Genomic DNA, 20,587 nt, shown 5'->3' on the forward strand with positions numbered 1-20,587 from the left:
GTCTTGAGGTCGGGAAGTGTCAGTCTTCCAGCTTTGTTCACCCGTGTTGTGCTGGCCATTGCCATCTTTTGCCTTCCCATATAAACTTTAGAATCTGTTGATATCCACAAAAATAACTTGCTGGGATTCTGACTGGGACTGCATAGACCCTCCAGAGAGAACTGATAATACTGAGTCCTCCTATCCATGAACATAGACTGCCGCTGCATTGATTTACAGCTTTGATTTCTTTCATCAGGTCTGGTGATATCCTCACGCATACCCTATACAGGTCTGTGTCTAAGCTGTTTTTTGGTAGTAATGTAAACAGTACTGGGTGTTGATTTCAAATTCCCTCTACTTGTTGCTGGTATACAGGAAAGCAGCTGACGGTGTGTATGGTCCATACCCTGCTCTCTCTCACCACTCATTACTCTACAAGTTCTTTTGTTAGTTCTCAGAATTTTCTACATAGACAATCATGTCATCTGCAAACAAAGAAATTTTTATTTCTTCCTTCCTTTATTCCTTCTTCTTGTCTTATTGCACTGTAGCTAGTACTTCCAGTATGACAGTGAATAGAGTGGTGAGTGGGACTCCTTGCCTCGTGCCTGATCTTAACGAGACAGCTTCTAGTTTCTTACTTAGTTTTAAGATGGAAATAGTTGACAATAAGAAATTAGCTTCTCTATGATAACAAAAAGAAAAATCTGCCCATTTGAACAGGACCAGTCACCAGAGCCCACATGTGTCCAGCAGCTGCATATGTCTCCAGGGAGGCCACCCTCTCTTCTTATAGACTAGTCTTGGATTCGTGGGGGTTCTCAGAGAGCAACCTGTGGCTGCCCAAGTTCTTGGCTCCACTAGAAATCATGTGGGCACAATCTCCAGGCCCCGGGGCCACCCCTGCTGCTCATCCAGGGCAAGAACACCTGAAGGAAGTCAGCTCTGCTGCTGACGGACTGAGCCATCCTCCTTCGACTGTCCGGAATGCTGCAAAGTGGGCCTTTTCTAGGATACACGAGTCACCTTTTCCAGAAAAAAACAGAACTGAGGAAACCTTCCCAGACATTGAATGACTGATATTCATTAATGATGTTCATGTTCAACAAACACAAAACACCCCCTACACTCAAATCAGAATTTTGAGCAAACACTACCCAGAAAGGTAAGATTAGCCATGAAAGGTGTGAAGGAACCATAAGCACTCCTGCCTTCAGCCCTCACCCACCCAGCAGGCAAGGCTGAGACTCCTGATTTCCGCCCTCACCCACCCAGCAGGCAAGGCTGAGACTCCTGACTTCTGCCCTCACCCACCCAGCAGGCAAGGCTGAGCGCTCCTGCCTTCGGCCCTCACCCACCCAGCAGGCAAGGCTGAGACTCCTGACTTCCACCCTCACCCACCCAGCAGGCAAGGCTGAGACTCCTGACTTCTGCCCTCACCCACCCAGCAGGCAAGGCTGAGCGCTCCTGCCTTCGGCCCTCACCCACCCAGCAGGCAAGGCTGAGCGCTCCTGCCTTCGGCCCTCACCCACCCAGCAGGCAAGGCTGAGTGCTCCTGCTTGCGGCCCTCACCCACCCAGCAGGTAAGGCTGAGCCGAGCCTGTGTGTGGGGCTCTCAGGCCACTAGGCCCTCCTTCTTCCAATGGTACACCCGTTCGGGGCCAGACTTATTCCACAGACTCCAAAAGAAGAGACCATGGCAGATAGACGCAGACGCAAACACGAGATGCCCCCGTCTTCTACTTCACCAGACACTGAAAGGATTTGTAGAAAGTAAAACAATGCCATTCCTCTCACTAACTCTTGTTTTGTGTTAGAAAATGCATTTTCATAAATATATTTTGTTAAGTGATAATGAATTGTTTTTAATGAGATTATAAATATAATTACAAATAATGATTTAATTTTAATTTCCAAAGATGGTGAATACTGATAGATACGATTCCCCACAAATAAAAACTCTTTGTTTTCGGTAATTGTTTGTCATTAAAGGGGCCTGGACCAACCCAACAAGTGAGGATGATGCTGGTGCAGAGGAAGGCTCAGGCTGTGGGCAACGTTCGGGACTCTTGCCCCCCAGCTCTCATGACGACGCTCGGGACAATTACCCACCAGCTCTGGCCGCCTCTCATGGCCACGTGTGGGAGTCTTGCGGCCACCTCTCATGGTGACGTGTGTGCATGTGTCCCAGGCCCAAGGGGAAAAGTATACTCATGAAGGGAGCAATGGCCTCAGCAAAGAGCCCTGAATCCGAGCCTTTGGAGGTGAGTCCAGGGATCTCCATTTTCAGACTCTTTTCACCATATAACTCATAAGCAGCCAGGCATTTGGGAAGCGTGGCCATGATCAGGACCGCGCAGCCCAACACTCTCCAGTCCTCTAAGGCATTCACTGCTGGTTTCTCTTCCCAAGGAGAGGGAAAGCTCCTTCGGGGCAGTGGTCACAGCCTTCGCTCTCCTAGAGCCCCTATGTCCACTCCAAGCACAACAAGACAGAACCAGGGAGCCGCATTTGCCCCACGCTGACCAACACTGTCTGTCACAGCCACGTCAATGCTGTTCTGCAGACTCTGCGCAACTGTGTTTCTCAGCCACAGTATTAAAAAAGGGTCAGCATCAGAAGCCTCATGCCCTGAGGAAGCAATCTGTGATATCCGAGCTTGAAAAAGCATCACCCTGATGAGACGTAACATGGTGAGAGGGCACAGGCTTAGGAAACAGTCAGCCCTGAGCTCACAAGCAGATTCCAGGCTGAGTGGCTCCACAACCTTGGGGAAACCAGGGCAAAGCGAGAGGCTCCCCGCCAGTGTGCAGGGTTGATGCCAGAGCAGGAGGACACATATGGAGTGCCTGGTACCCACAGGTGCCTAGCAGTGGATGTTTCTTTGTTCCAACTCTCTTACCCAGTTTCCTAACAGGACCGAGAGACCCTCCCAGGTCCATGGCACCAGCTCGAGCTCAGGATGCTGGCAACACCAACACCCTCCCTCAGATCAAGTGCATTCACCTGCCCAAAGCCTGCCCCTTCCAGAGGCCCCTGTTCGCCACAGGCAGACCCTGAGCCAGCAGCACTCCTTGGTGGGGGCCCCTGCATCTGCCGGCATCTCCTCGGGGCTGAGCAGCAGAGGCCATGGTGACAGGGCCTGAGACTGATTTTATGCTCTGCCAAACAAGGAAGGACAGGGTACTCCAACTGCCTGTGGCATCGGAGCTGCTCTCCACACCTGCACACCAAGAATCCCAACTCGGGCATGGAAAGGAGCCGGCAGCGGCCAGCTTCAAGGCTAAGAAGGAAGCTCTTGGCTCAGAGCTTACGAAGGTCACGGAATATTACAGGGAAACTCAAGAAAAGTGTTCATAAGAGGATGCTCCCAAGTCCACTGACGATGCCCTGGGCTCGGCAGTGCCAGGCATGAGAAAGGAGGCCTCGTGGGGTCCTTGAGGACCACATCTCAGTCTTCCTAGACAGCAGCTCCTGGCAGCCCTGGCCCTGCTCCAGGCTCCACTGTGGGGTGTGGGCTGCTCTCCTCAAAACAAGCAAGGAAACAGAAGTTCATCAAAAGACTGAGGGACCAACCCCAGCCAGGGCCCTTCTCCCATCTCCGTATTCTCTTCCTGAAGCAACAACCAACCACATTTAAATAGTCTTCATTTCCGTTTTTTCTCCACATGTTTGAGGAAATCTAGACTCTACTACCACCTTTTGGGGGCCAAGAAAGATGTCTGCTTTCAAAGGACAGGACTGACCCAGTCCCTATCTTCTCACACGTGTATGGCTTCCAGATGCCGTTTTCTGATATGGGGAGCTGAAGCCAGGCATCTTGTGCTCTCTAACAGAGACGCCACAGAGCGGCAGGTATGTTACCGGTCTGCTTGGCCCGTGCGAGTGAGGGGCCCACATTGTCTCCTCCTTCCCTTCTGCAGCTTGCACACGCCACCTCTAGCCGCAGGTGCAGACGGGCTTGTGCCATGGCCGTGCCTGAAAACCTCAGCCAGGAAACAGCTTTCCCGGTGGTGCCGGGTCACCTCAAAGATGCCACCTCAGGCTCCCACACAGGCCAGATCCACAACCAGAACAGGAACTTCTCCAGGAAAGGTCTCTTGACCAGCAGTTTCTGACCTGTGCTCCTCTGGCCCTGGAGGCGCCAAAGAGGGGGAGCCAAGCAGGAGGCAGAAGTATGGGATAACTACGCGATGGCCACACAACACTGGCCACACGACACTGCCGTCCACAGAGCGTTTCTATGCCAACAGCGCAGGCCAGCCCGCGATCCTAGCGCAGAGCCGTGAGCCTTCCACCAGGGCTGCACCCACGCTGCGCTCTCACCACCACCGGGCAGCCCCTGACACCGCGGGCTGAGACTGCTATTACAAAGTGTTTCATGGGGGTGGGAGGAAACGCCAGCTTTTTCATAACTTGCTAAAGAGGGTGAGAGAATGCAGGTGTGCGTACAGGGTCCCAAGGGAAGGAGAAAGGAAGAGGATGTATCTGCTGGCCCAGGGGACGCGCTCCCCAGCCACCGTCCTGGCTGCGGCAGCGTTCAGCAGGCTGGCAGTGGGGCTGTCACCTCTGCAGGTGCACTTAGTCCAGAGCCACTCAGCCTAATGAAGTGAGGCGTCCTCAGAACCACGGCAAGGCAAGCGCCAGACCAAGTGGCCTGGGGAGATAAGCACTTCAGCATGGAGAGGTTGAAAACAGATTCTATTGACAAAACAGAGGGAAAACCACATCAAGAGGTGGGGACTGGGGACATGAAAGCCAGATGCACACTTTCGGCTTGTTAAGAGAAGTCAGCCCGAGGGGAGGCAGTAGATGGGGCCTCCCCCATTCTCAAGACCACCCCACCGCCATCGCCTGCAGTCCCTCACTCTGAGAACCCCATGCCCAGGGGCTGAGCAAGCACTGAGAGGAAGGCCAGCACTCCTCTGCCCTCCCCCAGGCGGGCTGCAGGTATCCTTCAAAGACACCCATTGAGGGTGGAACTCACCCCAATACAAACAAGAAAGAAGGCTCAGGGGTCAAGTGAGCAAGACCCAGAGACAGGGACCACAGACCCCACTCCTGTGAACAACGCCGCCATTCCTGAGCACCTGCTTGATGTCAGAACTTCCGAAATCTTCAATTCTCCACTCCTCTTGTAAAGCAAGAGTCCTGGGCCCGATTTTCCAGATGAAAAGCAGGAGAGACAAAGAGAATACCTCGCAGCTGGGGTCAACATGCATCGGAGAGGCCCAAGGTCCCGGCAGGACAGGCGGTCCTCCTCCTCAGCAGACACCCCAGCGCTGAGGCCAGAGGCAAGGAGGATGAGCAGACTAGGCTGCCTCAGCCTCACCCTCCTACGTGGCCAGCCCACCCAGACAGGGCGAGGACTGTGAGAAGGGCCCAACCCCCAGGAAGCACCCCACACCATGGCCACAACCTGAGCCCTGGCCGCCACAGGGAGCACATGGCCCAATCCCCTGAGCCAGCGGTGTACTCACAGCCAACCCATGGGACCACCCTCCCTCCGAGCTCACAGACTGCAGTCCAGGGCTTGCCAAGGTGGGGGAGCTGCCAGACCCAGGCTGCACCCTGAGATGCCCCCACCCTCAGCAGTGAGGGTGACTCCCCCTGCCATGCCCCCAGGGCAACAGCCCTGAGCTCTGTGTCCTGCCTCTGGTCTCAGGAGGAACCAGGCACTACCCATGACCCGGCACCCTGAGAGTATGGAAAATACAACACTGATGCTGGGAGAAGCTGCCAGGTGCTGGGGCCAAAGGCAGACTGCTGAGAACTCCACGGCCACAGAGGATACCCACCGCCCTCCTTCAAGGCTATGGGGGAAGGAAGCCAGGCTTTGGGAGACCCCCGTCCAGATGGCTCCAGCAGGAGCCAGTGTGAGGTGCTCTGCATCGAGAGGCCAGCTGCAGCTCAAACCGCACTTCCCCTGACCCTCGAGGCTGAGGTTTTGTGGGCGATTTAGGCCTGAGATGATAAAAAATAATTTTATGCCTACAAATATTAAAAAGTAAGTAACAATAGAGACCAGAAAAATCTGTGCTCTAGGCTTCACTCCATCAGAGTGAAGTCTCTTCCCCCCCGCGGGCCTCAGTTTCCCTGTTTTATGGTCTATCATCTGGACCCCCACAGCCACTGCCCTGCTCCCCTGCAGCAGAGCACGCCACGGGCCAGGTGGCCAGGCTTCCAAAGCCCTCAACCACTCTGCTGCAGGACGCACATCCTTCCGTGACCTGTGCTTGGCTCGAGATCACCCACAGCCTCCAAGCCCAGAGGGCCCCTGCAGATGCCTCTCCCAGGGCCTCCCTCTCTTGTCAAGCCTTGGTGGCTTCCTCTGGGCCTTCCCCAGGCCAGTGTCCCAGAGGCAAAGGCTCAGCCACATTTGTCAGTACCCAAACGTGAAACAGCGACTCCAGCACCCCTCCGGCAGCCCCCGTCCGCCCCACACACGTTCTTACACAGGACCCTCAAAGGACCCTGAAGGTGAAGGGGGCTGGTGCCACCCTGCACCCCTCAGAATTGGACAGTGCACCAGGGCTGACTGGCCCTCCGAGGCCCTAGCCGCAGCCGCAGAGCCAGGAGCAAGAAGTCGACCAGGGCAGGGACACCGAGTGACCGGGGAGAAGGGAGAAAAGGAGCCTTAGCCACTTCCAAGATGAAGAGCCTCGTCTGCCTTAGACATTTCCTCCAAAAGAAGAGCCATGGGTGTGGGTGGGAGCCGGCCCTGCATCCCAGCACGGGGCCAGGCCCCCGCCAAGAGAAACCCCAAGGAGCAACCAGGCCTCTGTGCCCAACCTCGGCTGGAAAACACCACTGCATGCCAGAAAGGGCGGCTCCATGGCCCTGGGACCCACCAGCTTCCAGAACAATCTCCTATGGCAACTGCCACAGAACTAAGCACTCAGAGAGTGATTGCATTTGGGATGAAATTTTTTTCTAGTGCTGGAATAAAAGGGGGAGTTTCACATTTCATCCACTTCCACATCCCTTAACAATAAAAACTTATTTAAAAATCCATGAATATGTAAATGCCATTTTAAATATGGAAATGCAAAACATGCAGGGAAACAGTCTGGGTGTGAAATATTAATGGCAGCTCATCTTGCTGAAAGAGGCAACACAAGCTGGCTGAAGCAGCAGGCGGAGGCGCCCCGGACAGACCCCAGAGCCCAGCGGCAGCGCACGCTGGACCCGGCCCAGTCATGGAGGAGCGTGTGCTCACCTCGAGGGCTCTGCCTGCGGAGGGAACAGGGTCAGACACCCACCTAGAGCAGGGTTGGCCTTGCCAAAGACTGCCTGCATCCTACAGGGCCAGCCAGTGCCGCCCCACGGGGGGCCCTCCAAGCCAGGCAGCCACCGCATGCTGGGGGCACAGCCAGGACATCTGACCATGCCTGCTGATGACCCAGGCTTTCCCCTGGAGCCGGGATGGGCTGGACCCCCTCTCAGGAGAGATGGGGCTTGATCTCAGGCCCAGCAGTCAGCTGCTCCGTGAAACATGATGGTGCCTCAGACAGGTGCCCAGACCACACTGGGGGGCCACAGAGAACCCGGCATTGACAGGATGGGCACCCGGGGTCTACATCCCCCAACCCGGGACTTCACTAGCCCTGATCAGGAAAGGACTGGAGGAACAAGAAGGCACCGCATGAGGGAGGGAGGCCCCGAGACAGACACTCGCTCACCCAGACATCTCCATGCCATGCTCCCCTTCTCTCTCTTCCTCTAATTGGCCACAAAATGTACAGGCCTAGTACCCACCCACCCCGCTGAGGAGGCCCCACAAGGAGGTTCAAAGCTGAGCACAGAGGAGCGGGCGGCTGCACATGCCACAAGCACCATCTCACGTCCAAGTCTGGGCACTGCAGGCAGGTGCCACAAAGACAGCCTGGGGAAAGCCCAGCCCCTCCACACGGCCTGGCTCTGGGGACAGGTGCCGCCAAGTCCTCTTTTCCTGCTAAAGTCCCAGTGGAGAAGAGAGGGGAACTGAGAATCAAAAGGACAGGCAGAGGCCACCAACCAGGCCAGAGTCGCCGGGGCAGCCATCACCGGCCTGCAGGTGGACCGCACAGCTGTGAGCACAGAATGGGCCCGCTCCTGTCACCCTGAGCAGCACGCTTTGGGGCACCTGACTCACTGAGGGGCCCATGTTCAAGTGTGTGGTGCCTGACCCCAGGTGCAGGGATGTCCCTGACATTCCCCCAAAAACCTCCTCACTGGGCCTATCCTACAGACAGAAAACTGACTCACGAGAGAGACGGCTTTCCAAAGGGTGCGTGCTAACCAAACTAACCCGAGCAGCCTTCGCCAAAGAACAAGGCAGGCACGTGCCAGCATCTGCACTGAAACCACCACAGGGAAGCACATGCCATCAAGGGCCCCATTCTAGATACAGACCAGGAGCCTCAAAGGCTGTCCCCTGGTGCAGGGCTGGGTCGGGGGCTGAGGCCTCTATGGCGCAGGTGCACTGCGTCCCAGGCATGGTCCGGGGCTACAGGAGACACTCTTGGGACCAGCCGCAGGTGGGATGCACGAGGGGCAGAGGGACAGGAGCAGGATACAGACAGATCACGCGGGTTCTCTGCTGCTAGCCGGAGCACCCCTAGCTGCCACGGAGCCCATGGTAAAGGGCACAGTGCCACCCAGAGCTCCTGGCGTGTGCCCCACCACAGCCCTGGACCAGATAGGCATGGTGGGCTGCCACCGTGGAACACGTGGAGACAGCCCATTAGACTCAGGCCGATTCCACACCTCCTGCCAAAGCCCATTTACATCGAGTGGCACCAAAGCTGAACGGACGTGACAAGACCTCTGCCCGTACCACCCGCAACCCCAGGGGTCCCCTTGTACTGAGAGCAGGCGGTCAGGACGAGCATGAGACTTGCTGGGAACACATGGCTGAGGCCATGGTCAGTTCAAGGGCAGGCCAGAACTGGTCGTCCTGATGCGCTCTCTCACCCACACCAATCCATGGCAAATTCCATCACCTTGACCTCCCAGATGCCCCCACCGCCTAACCCGTTCGATCGTCACCACTGGCCACATACAGGAGACATCCTGCCCCACGGAGCCCTCTGGAAAACGTACCCCTGCTATGCCCTAGGCTCCCAGAAATTGTACTTCCCTGTTACCTCAAAACGTGACAGCAAGACACGGTGCCAGCGACGACAAGGACTAGCTAAAAACCCGCACCCTGAGCCAGCACTGTCCCCAGGCTCCACACAGGCGACTGCACTGAGCCTCAAAACCCCTGGCAGGAGTCACCATCACCAGAAAGACTCGCTCGGAGAGCCACCCCTGGCAGAGTCAGATGCAAATACAGGCCTGGAGCCTGGACCAGCAGTGGCTTCTCCAGAGGGAGGCCCCTCAGGTGTAAGGGGGGAACAGCCCAGCCACCGTGGATCTCATGTACCTTGCTGGTCTCTGGACGGCTCAAGTGCACCATAATTCAGATGCCAGGTGACAAGGTGATATGGCCTTGTTATATCCTTGAGAGGACGGCCTCGCCTGGGACCAACAGCAGGAAAGACTTATAACTAGTAAACTGATCTTCACTCACTCTTGGGAGGCGACAGAAACCTGAGGCAGGAAGAGGCTCAGAAAAGTACCGTCTGTGACAGAAAACACGGTGATACCCACTCATCACACCCAATGCCTCTCAAGTCCCTTCTGCTTGACAAGGGCCTGCCTCCTCCTGACGCTGCCCAGGCCCCTGATGGCAGCAGCAGATGAAACAGGCCAGGCCCAGGCACCCGGAAGCACCACGCAGCCAGGTGCTCCAGGACATGCCAGCCTGGTGGTTTCAGGCCAAGGGCTCTTCTGCCTGGAGGCAGCAAAGTGGGATCTTCAAAACAAACTGCCAAACTGCGGCGATCAGAGCCCGGGCTGGAGTGCACTGCTGGGAAAGCCGATGTTCGCAGGGCACCAGCAGGGAAGGCCGGGGCAGACCCAACACGAGAGCTCCATCTGCATCCACACCCCTCAGGGCTCCCCTCTGTGGACCTCTCAGCCAGCTCTACCTTAAGTCAGCATTGAGGAGGATACCTGAGGCTTCAAACAGGCAAAACAACACCAGGCAGGATCCATGGCCCAGGGTCTCTGCTGAGGCAGAGAAGCAAGGCCAAAGGCCGAGGCGGCAGCCTCACAACGCGTCCCGCATGGACCCAGGATCCACCTGCAAACACATCCCACAGAGTTCTGGAGACCCACGGGCCTGGACGCACGTCCTGCTTTCACCACCTCCCAGCTGTTTAACCCGGGACTCAAGTTCCTCCCCTACAAAAGAGGGAATCATAAGAGCTTCTAGCTGGGAGCGCCTGTGAGGCTCAAGTGAGACGCTGCACGTGAAGCACAGCACAGCGCATGGTGAGGGCAGATGTGGGATAAACACTGACTGCTCTCATCATCCCCATTGTCATTCATCATCACCATTACAGATGAGAAACCTGAACTCTGGAGCCCTCACAGGGTCCTGAGAGGCCCCGCTCCCGCCACCAGCCCTCTCCAAAGCATGGCCTTATTTCCAGCACAGCAGAGAAACTGCCAAGAGCACGGCCCCACACATCCCTGCCAGAACTTCCCAGTCCTGTTCTTCAAGAGCCCTCAGAGCACGTCAGCCCTCTGTTCCACTGCAGATCTGAACGATGACAGCACGGTCACGGGCTGGGCCACAAAGGACTGCAGCCTCCTGTCCCGGCTCTACCCATGGCAGAGCTGGGGATGGCAGAGCTGGGGACGCCAGGTAGCAGGGTGTCTGGGTCCCTAAAGGCCAAGAAGACTAAGAGGGCCTGGAAAGGCAAGGGAGGCTACAAGACAGCCCCGGGGCACCCCGTGTGAAGCGTGAGCAGAGGGTACACCAGACCTACCCACTGATTCTGAACTGCGTGCCCTGTCCTCAGTCCCACAACCAGGAGGTGCATTCACAGATTCAAAGAGCTAAAACTGAGGCTCAAGTGCAAACCGGGCCAGGCTCCCCTGCACTGCCTTGAAACTCCTGCCCCAAGGTAAAGAGGACCAGGAGCTCTGACAGGCTCTGTTCACACCGGTGACCGATGACGCCCCATCTGTCCACGGCTAAAGGAAGGGAAAAACACACAGGAGGCAAGGTTTGGTGGTTCTGACCCAACTCCCAGGCCAAAATGCACTCAAGTACCCTGCCCTCCTAGAGCGCCTTATAGCCAGTGCCCTGTAAGCTGCCCCGCTGTCCACTGAGAGCCCTGCTTGCCCCCGGCTCCACAGCCAGCCCCGGACCCTTCGCCACAGCACCATGTCCCGGGGACTGCTGAGAGCTGCTGCACCAGGCGCGTTATCAACGTCATCCCGCTGAATCCTCAAGCAGTCCCACAGACACGCTCTCTGTTGTGAGACAGGAATTTCAGCGCAGCACCTGAGCAAACTCGCATAAAGCTAACAAGCAGACTCCTCGCAACCCTGGAAAGCAAAGTCCTACGCTGAGAGTTCCAGAAGCTTCTTGCCTCTACAAACTCCAGCCTCAAGACCACGTTGCAGCACAGGTGCCACCACGGGGCTTCTGGCCTCCAGTCCTAAGAGTGCAGAAACATTCAGAAAGAAAGTTCAGTCTAGCTCACAGCAGTGTTTGGAACTGTGCTTCACCAGTAAAAGGGGTCAACACCATAGCTTGATGCTAGGAAAATTCCTTCTTGCTCCAGGCTGGTTGGTGGCCCAGTAGCTAACTCCGAGATATGCTGTCATTTTATCTTCCTCAAACGAGGCAGGTGATGGCTTCCGACTCGGCATCTGCTCACTGTCGGATGATCTGTTTCCTGCCCTGGCTTTCACCGCAAGTTCCCATCAGACCCTCCCTTGGCTGCCTTCCCTGCCTCGGAACTCTTCTGGGTGGGAGAGTCCGGGCTCCTCCCTGAAACAGGCTGGAATGCTACTGCAGTAACTATGGAGAGAAACTGATGCAAACTTAAACAAAGGCAGCAACGGCAGGAACTCCGCAGAGAAGCCCAACCCACAGGACCTGCCGAGGTACCTGCTGGCTTCTGGCTTCACGGATGTGGACGTGTGTCACACTGGTGAAAGGAACACCGAGTCACCAAGACAGCGACTGCGGGAAGGGCGCTCTGTTCCGCACATCAGATCAGCAGAGGAGGAGGTTACACAACACCCAGGAAGTGAGACAAGACTGCACGATGCAGGCCGCTCACAGGCACGCTACGCTGGCTGATAGACAACATTCATCTTCTAAAAGCCAAGCTCCTGAAAACAGGCACAGGACTGACCCAGCCGTCACTTCAGAAGCTCGGCCTGAGGCACCAGCATTCCAAGATGCTGCCACACGAGCCACACCAGCGGCACCGTCACAGCAGCACTGCCCCGGAGAGGGAGCACCGGGCACTGGGCAGCGAGGAACAGGGCACTGCCCCGGAGAGGGAGCACCGGGCACTGGGCAGCGAGGAACAGGGCACTGCCCCGGAGAGGGAGCACCGGGCAATGGGCTAGCGAGGAACAGGGCAGCAGAGCCGCACCCTGAGAAGCTCCTCACATGGCAAAAACAGCGTTCACTACCAAGGAAAGACGGACACGGCCAACTTGGTACAAACTGCAGAGGAGAGCACGTGTTGCCACGAGCACATGCCCACTGGTCTGCACAGACAAGGGAAAATGTCCAGAAGCTGCCCTCATGACCCGTGACCTCAGCTGGACCAGGGCTCTTTCTTCAGTGACTACAAGCTACGTTCAATGAGAAACAAACAAAAGTGACTTTAAACTGAGGCCCGCCTGGCAAAGCCCTCGGGGATCTGGGCCACCGCGGCCTCACACCTTCTGCCATGCCGCCTCCTTCACGCTCATCTGAATTTCTGTCCAACTGCCTGTAGGAAACTTGTAGAAATGTGCTCAGCTGTTCAACCGTGCAAGGCTCCCTGACCCCGCCATGGCAGGCCACGATGAACATGGTGTCCCGCCACCTAAGAGAGCAGCAGCCCAGCGGACAGGCCAGAACTCAAGCGCCGAGGCCACGACTGGACTCATCCACACCTCAGTGGCCACCGCCAGCGCCGCCTGTCCTAGGGTCTGCCTCCTTCCTGGGCCTTGAAAGTGCACAAAAGAGCCAGGCACTCGGAGTCACCAGGCCCCAGAAAGCCTGGGTCAGGAAGTGTCCACCCACCAGCAAGCAGCACCACTGAGACCCGGGGACGGTTAGTGCCCAGGCGCGGCTCAGGAGGCTCAGACCTGACAGCAACCCAGTCGTTACTACCAGTACCTTTCGGTTCACAGAGATGAAGAGAGGACCAGGCGCCTGCCCAAGTCACACGACCAGCAAGGAGCAGACCAGCCGCCCCCCAGGCCCTGCAGGCAAGAGGGACCGGGAACTCCAGCCTCACGCCTAGAGGCCTCCCGCGCCTCTCCACTGCCCCATCTCAGGGAAGCATCTCCCGCGCTCCTGGCAGTAGGTGGCAGGGGTGTGACCAGCCCCATCTGGAGCCTGCACCTCGGCTGAAGAAGCCCACACAGGGCAGTAAGCCACAGGAGGGACGGAAGCCAGCACACCAACACACACATGAAGCCCAGCTGGGAAACGCCTGTGAGAACCCAGGACCGGCACACCGACACACACATGAAACCCAGCTGGGAAACGCCTGTGAGAACCCAGGATTTCAGGGCAGCTTCTCCCTTTGGCCTCCCAGACCGGAGCAGTACTAGGGACCTCGTCTCAACCCCAAGACCCCATTTCACAGAAGAGGATGGAGCACCAAGCGCTTCCATGGGGTGCCCCAAGATTCATCCTTCCCCAGGGCGGGTGCTCCAGCTCTCAGAGGGAGCCCACAGGTCCTGAGAGGCCAGCCAAGGCTGGGATTGTGAGGACCGCCTGCCCACTGTAGAGGCTGCTCCCTGAGGCAGAGACCCCATTCCCAAACCAATTCCCCCATGGGCTCAATCCACATCTGTGACCAAGCGAAGGCAGCACAGACAGCGAGCAGATGGGAACGTTCCCTTCCGTGTGGTACTGGACACAGAGACGGGCCTGCTGCTGCTGGTAAAGGCAAATAATTTCAGGAAGCACCTCCCTCTTTGGTGGGAGAAAAGTACAAGTTTCCTTTCCTTTAATAGTTCATTCTGTTTCATTTCCAAAGTAAAATGATGAGGATCGCCTGGTAAAAATGTGAAAACTTTAACTTCAAATCACTTTTAATGCCTGTTTCATCTGACAGTAGCTTTGAAAGCAAAAGGCAATCTTTATCATTTGAGGCTTTTCAGTAAATTGATATGATTATGTCCAACACACCCAGATGCTTCGAAACGCCAATTTTCAAAGTGACATCAGCCCCCAAAATAAGAAACCTCCTTCTGGCTATTAATAAATTATTAAAACACTCTCTCTACAGGAGGATGAGGCTGAGCTTGATCATCAATGGCAAACAGGTGGGCTTCAGGCCCTCCACACAGACCCACGGCCTGGCGAGCCGTGCAGGGCACAGAGCTCCCCTGCGGCCCCGTTGCACAGCCCTTCCCTCCGCCCCACTGCCCACCAGCCCCATGGGTTCCACCGGACAGGGCTCAGTCCCTCATGGTAACTCCATCTTCTGGTCAGGGGAAGGCATAAGACCCCTTTTTAGCCAAGGAGGCATAAGGGGCACTTGCTGGCAGTGGGGGTCCTAGGAAAGGCTTCCTTGTGCAGAAAAGATCCAAGAAGGAGGCCTCTCCTTTCTGCCCGTGTGTGTGATCTCAGAGGTATGGCCCCTCACAGCCACAAGTGAAACCAGAGAAGAGCCGGGGTGTGGGATAAGAAGAAACACATATCTGATTGTCATCCCAGGTTCCCTGAAGCCCCTGGGATTTCCTGAGTGACGGGCATGTCTCTTGCTATTCATAGCCGCTTCCAATCACACCTGCATTCACGCTGACGTGAAGACTCAGGGTGGGCCCGTTAGTGACGGACGGGCTGGTTCCCAAGACCACATGAGGCCCCACCCTGCTGGGAAGACGAGATCCCTCCTGATCCAAGGAGGGACCCCACAACAGGAGGCCAACCCCCAGACCCCATGGCAGTTTAGCACGTTGTCAGAATGACGGACAGTGGTGCTTCAGCTGAGGCTCACAGCACATGGCGGAAACATGGGGCAAATCCTTCCCTCAAATCCCTGCTGCCTCTTTCCCACCCCAGACCAGGGCCACCCACACGGTGAAGCACCGCCGTGCCCCGAGAGCCAGGGGGCACACACTCTCACTCGCCCCAGCTCTCCAAAGCAAACGCATCCCACAAGCGCCCTGGGCGGCCGGGTCTACCTGCTGGTGACAGCGCTGTTCTTGTCCTTCAAGGCAAGCTCCCTCTGCTGCAGCTCAACCACGAATCTCGAAAGGTCTTCTGGAGTCCTGCAGGATAAAGAAGGCACACTCAGTTCCAGCTGTCCCCCAGAAGTAAAGCTGATTCTGCACACCAAACAAGGCCAAAATGAACCTCTGTAGCTGCTGCTCTGGGATCCAGGATGTGTGGACTCTGCGGACCTGGGTCCAGAGCAGCACGCATGCACTACGACGGGGTCAGCCACAGCCCCCACCCTATGCAATGCCGGGGAGACGGCCTTAATAAGCCCTGATTTTATTTCACCTGTAGAAACAGAGACACTACCTAACAGTGTCACTCTTCAGAGGAAATGAAATCATGTTTAAAAAGCACCCACCGGCCGGGCGCGATGGCTCAAGCCTATAATTCCAGCACTTTGGGAGGCCGAGACGGGCGGATCACGAGGTCAGGAGATCGAGACCATCCTGGCTAACACGGTGAAACCCCGTCTCTACTAAAAAATACAAAAAACTAGCCGGGCGAGGTGGCGGGCGCCTGTTGCCCCAGCTACTCGGGAGGCTGAGGCAGGAGAATGGCGTGAACCCGGGAGGCAGAGCTTGCAGTGAGCTGAGATCCGGCCACTGCACTCCAGCCTGGGCGACAGAGCCGAGACTCCGTCTCAAAAAAAAAAAAAAAAAAAAAAAAAAAAAAAAAAAAAAAAAAAAAAGCACCCACCAGGCACCTGGCACAGAGGAGTTGCCCAGCGAGTTTTAGAGTTTTAGGTTCCTTTCCTCACCTCTCCAGAAGACCCACACACAATAACAAGAGTAAAATCAGCGATCCCCAGGTGTCATGCTTTCTACGTTCCAGAACGATTGCAGATTGTCTCAGCGAATGCCCGAGGAACCCTGTTGTTCACCGTTTCCATTTTTTAAATGAGGAAACTCAGATTCCAACGTGAAACAGCCACTTCAAAGTTCAACGTGCACCGTGATGATGAGCAGCGGCCTGAGCCACGTCTTCTAACTCAGCGCGGGGACTCCAGAGGACGCAGCAAGGATCTGAGCAGGGCACGCAGTTACGCCAGCTGTGTATGAGCACTCCCAGCCTCACAACCTGGGGCACAAAGCCAAGGCTCCCTGGCTAGACTGAGCAAGTGGCATGTGAGCCTGGGCTCAAGGCCCCGTCCTCGTTCTTTTCTTCACCTGTCATGGACCAAGCGTAGGTCCACATAGAAAGCAGGTGCCGGGCAATGCTGTGACAGCCCCGCCCAGCCCCACTCAGGGAGCTGGTACCGCACCACTGAATGAGCAACGGGGACCCCAACATTGGCCAAGGAGGCTACCTGCACCCCTGGAAGGAGAAGTCCCAGTCACTCTGTCAGCCAGGCCCCCAGAGCAGCCTCGGGTGGATCCTGGGCACACCCTCCCAGCAGCTTGCCAGGGAACTCCTCTCTGCGAGTCAGCCACGGCCACGTAGAGGCACACTGCAACCATGGACCCCAATAGAAGCCATCCTGTTGACTAAAACGCGCACGCTGCAAATCTCACGCGCTGGACCCGGCCCTCTGCCCTGAGACAGCCACTGACCTTTCCTGTCACTTGAGTACCCTGCCCATGGGGCCCCAAAACCCTGTATCAGCTCATCCAGTGCTCACACAGCCCCTCCCCTGGTCTTCCAGCATCCAGCTCCTCCTCCAAACACAGAGGAAGAGCCACTTCCTTATAAAGCCTCTGGCCACCCCCACACCCCTCGCCATCCTATGCCTGTTTGGCAGGGCATGGAGGACGGCTGGAGCCCGCCTTGCTCAGCATTAGTTTTGTGTTTCTGGGGCATCTTCCGTCTCTGGAACGAAGCTACCAAGAGCCTGTGAGCAGATGTCCTGCAGCCTGGCCCGGGCCCCGAGCCCTCACACGCACCCAAGGACAGTCATAAGCCCTCCCTCTGACCACAGCCTCTTCACACAGAGTACACCACGGCCTTCTCCCTTCCAGGTCCCCTCAGAGAGGTCTCCTCCGCCCACCCAAGGAACAGGCCCCTTGTTGGGCGTCTAGAGGGGATAGCAATGGGTGCAGGAGTAGCTGGCACCAGGGAGACCCCATCTGTCCTCACACAGGTAAACCGGGGTTAGAAAGCAGCTCCGTGGAAAAACCATTTATGACTGAAAGGTCTTGGAAGAGAAACTGAACTCTATGAGGGAGATGAAAGGTGGAGCTAGCCTTGAACGCCGTTACCATTCTCTCCAGAGTTTCCCAAAGCTTCCAACCTCAGGGAGTTAAAAATATCAGCACAAAAGTAAGGAAACCTTTCCAAGCCAAGAGATACTTTTTCTGAAACATTTGAATGAGATATTTAAGTTGTTTTGCATTAGTCAAAGGGCCTGTAAATTTTCACTAACTCAGTGGGAAGAATTTATTTACAAATAAATAAAAATCGTGTATGTACACATCTGCAATGGCGCCTCCCAGCCCCTGTGCCCAGAACCAGCAGCAGGTAGGGTGGTCACAGGCGGCAGGCTACAGGCTCCGCCTACACAGCCAAGACCACCCGTCTCACACCCCTCAGGGCCCCATCACCGGACCTGAAACAGCAGGAGGCCAGTGGAGAGGCATCTGTCAGGCAGTACCAGGCCCCAGGGTTCTCCCAGCTGGGATGGCTCTCTCTCACCAGAGGGCACACTGCCTGCTATCTCCCTCTGTGGGGAAGCCTCCCTGCAGCCTACAGAGTAGGAGGCAGAGTCGGGAGCATCTGACACCAATTTAGAAACAAGCTTCTTGCCCCAAAGCACGAACCCACTCAGCAAAGCTGGGAGCTGGGGTAAGATCTCGGAGGACCAGGCTCTGCTAACCACGCTCTGCAATTCCCAGTGACGCCAAGACCATGATAAATACAACCATTTAGCAATGAGGCAGAAATGGGACGGGTTCAAACAAACTGGAAAGTGAGAGTGACACAGCCCTCTTCTGAAGTGCTGGGCTCCCACAGACAGCGCACTAGGCAGTCTCCGATGACACCCAGGAAGGCCTCTGTCTCATGTCATTGGAGTCAACGCCTCATTCTGGCATTGATGGGCCACATCAGAAACCTGAGTACTCTGAAGCCCGCAGGCATCCATCTCCATCACCCAGCGAGCAGGCTGGCTCCACATTCCCACAGACTCCACAGGAGGCTGCTTCCGGGTGGCTCCTCCTGCCTGAGGGGGTGTGTCCCAGGGCTGGTCCTGCCCCAGGCAGGAACAGAGAGCTCGGCTTGCCCTGAGGCAGAAGGCTGGCGCCTCGGGCGGATGGTCCCACATAGACCCCAGCCCTCAGGAGCACTGACACGTGATGGGCTCTCAGCCTGGATATTTGCTGGCCACATCCCTAGGCCCCCAGATCTCTGGTGCCGCCTCTCAGTCCCCATGCGACCAGGCCCCTATCACAGGGAGGACTGAAGCTGCAGGGCTTGCTATTCCAGAGCCCTCCAACCACAGCGGTGGCGTGCCCAACACCTCCCACGGGCAGAAGCTGCTGGAGAGCACAGGGGCACCAGGAGGAATTCCTCCCTTCACAGCCTCTTGTGCTGAAAAACCCGCAGTCACTACTTTGGCTAAAGCAAGCCTCGTGAGCCCTGTCTGGCCATTCTCGCTCATGACCAGGGTTTAGCTTCCACTCAAAAGCACAAGCACAGTGAGCTCGATGACAGCGTTCAAGAACGTCACACGGGACCGGTCTACTCTACTTGCAGAGACAGGGGGAAGGCCAGGAAATCCTTAAAGGAAAAGGAGATGGACCGGCGGGAGAAAACCTGGGTCTCAGCCCCAGCCCTGACCCCTCCAGGCTGAACCCCCTACCTGCTTGGCTGGGCTTCCTAAGGCTCATTTCCAAAACCCTAGGGCACAGGCATAGTGCACTATTACCTGACAACCCCTACACCATTAACTTGATGGATGTGGAAGGGACAGGGAGGATGTTTTAAGGGTATGCAATCCAAGCCCATTTTCACACTGGCATTGCGAGGCCAGGAGAGGACATGCACCCTGGAGGCGGTGTCTGGATGTCGCCGTGGACATGAGGAGAACACGCTTCAAGTACAGTCATCAACGAACACGTTAAAAGTATACCCTTGGTTCAGCAGTGTCAATCAAAAGAAAATGTGCTCCCCATATACAAACACCAACTGGAGATCGATTACAGGCTGAAACCTCAGACCCGAAAATATAAAAATACTAAAGAAAACAAGGAAAACACTTCAGGACATTGGTCTAGGCAAAGATTTTACAGCTAAGATCTCAAAAGCACAGGCAACAAAAACAAAAATAGACAAACGGGACTATATCAAAGTAATAAGCTTCTGCCCATCCAAGAAAACAAGAGAGTGAAGAGACAGCCTCCTGAATGCGGGAAAATATCTGTCAACTGTTCAGCCAGTAAGGGACTAACATCCAAAATACAACTCAAAAGGAACTCAAATAACAACAATTGAAAAACGTAAATAATCCCATGAAAAAGTAGGCAAAGCACACATGTCTCAAAGGACGACATGCAAATGGCCAACAGGTATATGAAAAAACGCTCAACATCACTAACCGTCGGGGAAATGAAAATCAAAACCACAATGAGACACCCCCTTACCCCAGCTTCAAATGGCTATGAAAAAGACCAAACACACACACAGATGCTGGTGAGGATGCAGAGGAACGGGAACTCTCAGCTGCTGTTGGAGGGAATGTAAATTAGTACCACCACTATGGAACCCAGAATGGAGATTTCTCAAAAAGCTGAAAACAGAACGACACCCTATGATCCAGCAATCCCACGACGGGGTATTTACTCAAAGGAAATCACTGTATCAAAAAGACACCTGCACTCCCATGTGTATCGCAGCAAAGACCGCAACGATGCGGAATTAACCTGTGCCCAGTGACAGAGGAATGGATAAAGAAATGGGGATGTGCACACAATGGAATGCCATCCGACCAAAAGAAACAACAAGAGCTGGGATGGGCGTGGTGGCTCACGCCTGTAATCCCAGCACTCTGGGAGGCCGAGGAGGGCGGATCACCTGAGGTCAGGAGTTCGAGACCAGCCTGGCCAACATGGTGAAATCCCATCTCTACTAAAATACAAAATTAGCTGGGCATGGTGGCACATGCCTGTAATCCCAGTTACTCAGGAGGCTGAGGCAGGAGAATTGCTTGAACCAGGGAGTCAGAGATTGCAGTGAGCCAAGATCATACCACTGCACTCCAGCCTGGCAACAAAGCAAGACTCCGTTGAAAGAAAGAAAGAAAAGAAAGAAAAGGAAGGAAGGGAGGGAGGGAGGGAGGGAGGAAGGAAGGGAGTAAGGGAGGAAGGGAAAAGGGGAGGAAGGAAG

The 20,587-nt window shown here is 55.7% G+C and overlaps 1 protein-coding gene across 7 annotated transcripts in view; it reads right to left on the reverse strand.

Annotated features, from left to right (window-relative positions):
- The window catches only part of MAD1L1 (mitotic arrest deficient 1 like 1), a 425,376-nt gene that overhangs the window by 319,155 nt on the left and 85,634 nt on the right, over positions 1-20,587 (reverse strand). For all 7 annotated transcript variants that reach the window (XM_017894422.1, XM_017894431.1, XM_017894439.1 and 4 more), the window contains one exon: positions 15,235-15,321. In XM_017894422.1, the coding sequence (XP_017749911.1) occupies positions 15,235-15,321 (87 nt within the window). The remainder of the gene's footprint in view (positions 1-15,234; positions 15,322-20,587) is intronic.

This window comes from Rhinopithecus bieti, unplaced genomic scaffold (assembly GCF_001698545.2).
Source record: "Rhinopithecus bieti isolate Rb0 unplaced genomic scaffold, ASM169854v2 scaffold_1017, whole genome shotgun sequence".
NCBI lineage: Eukaryota > Metazoa > Chordata > Mammalia > Primates > Cercopithecidae > Rhinopithecus > Rhinopithecus bieti.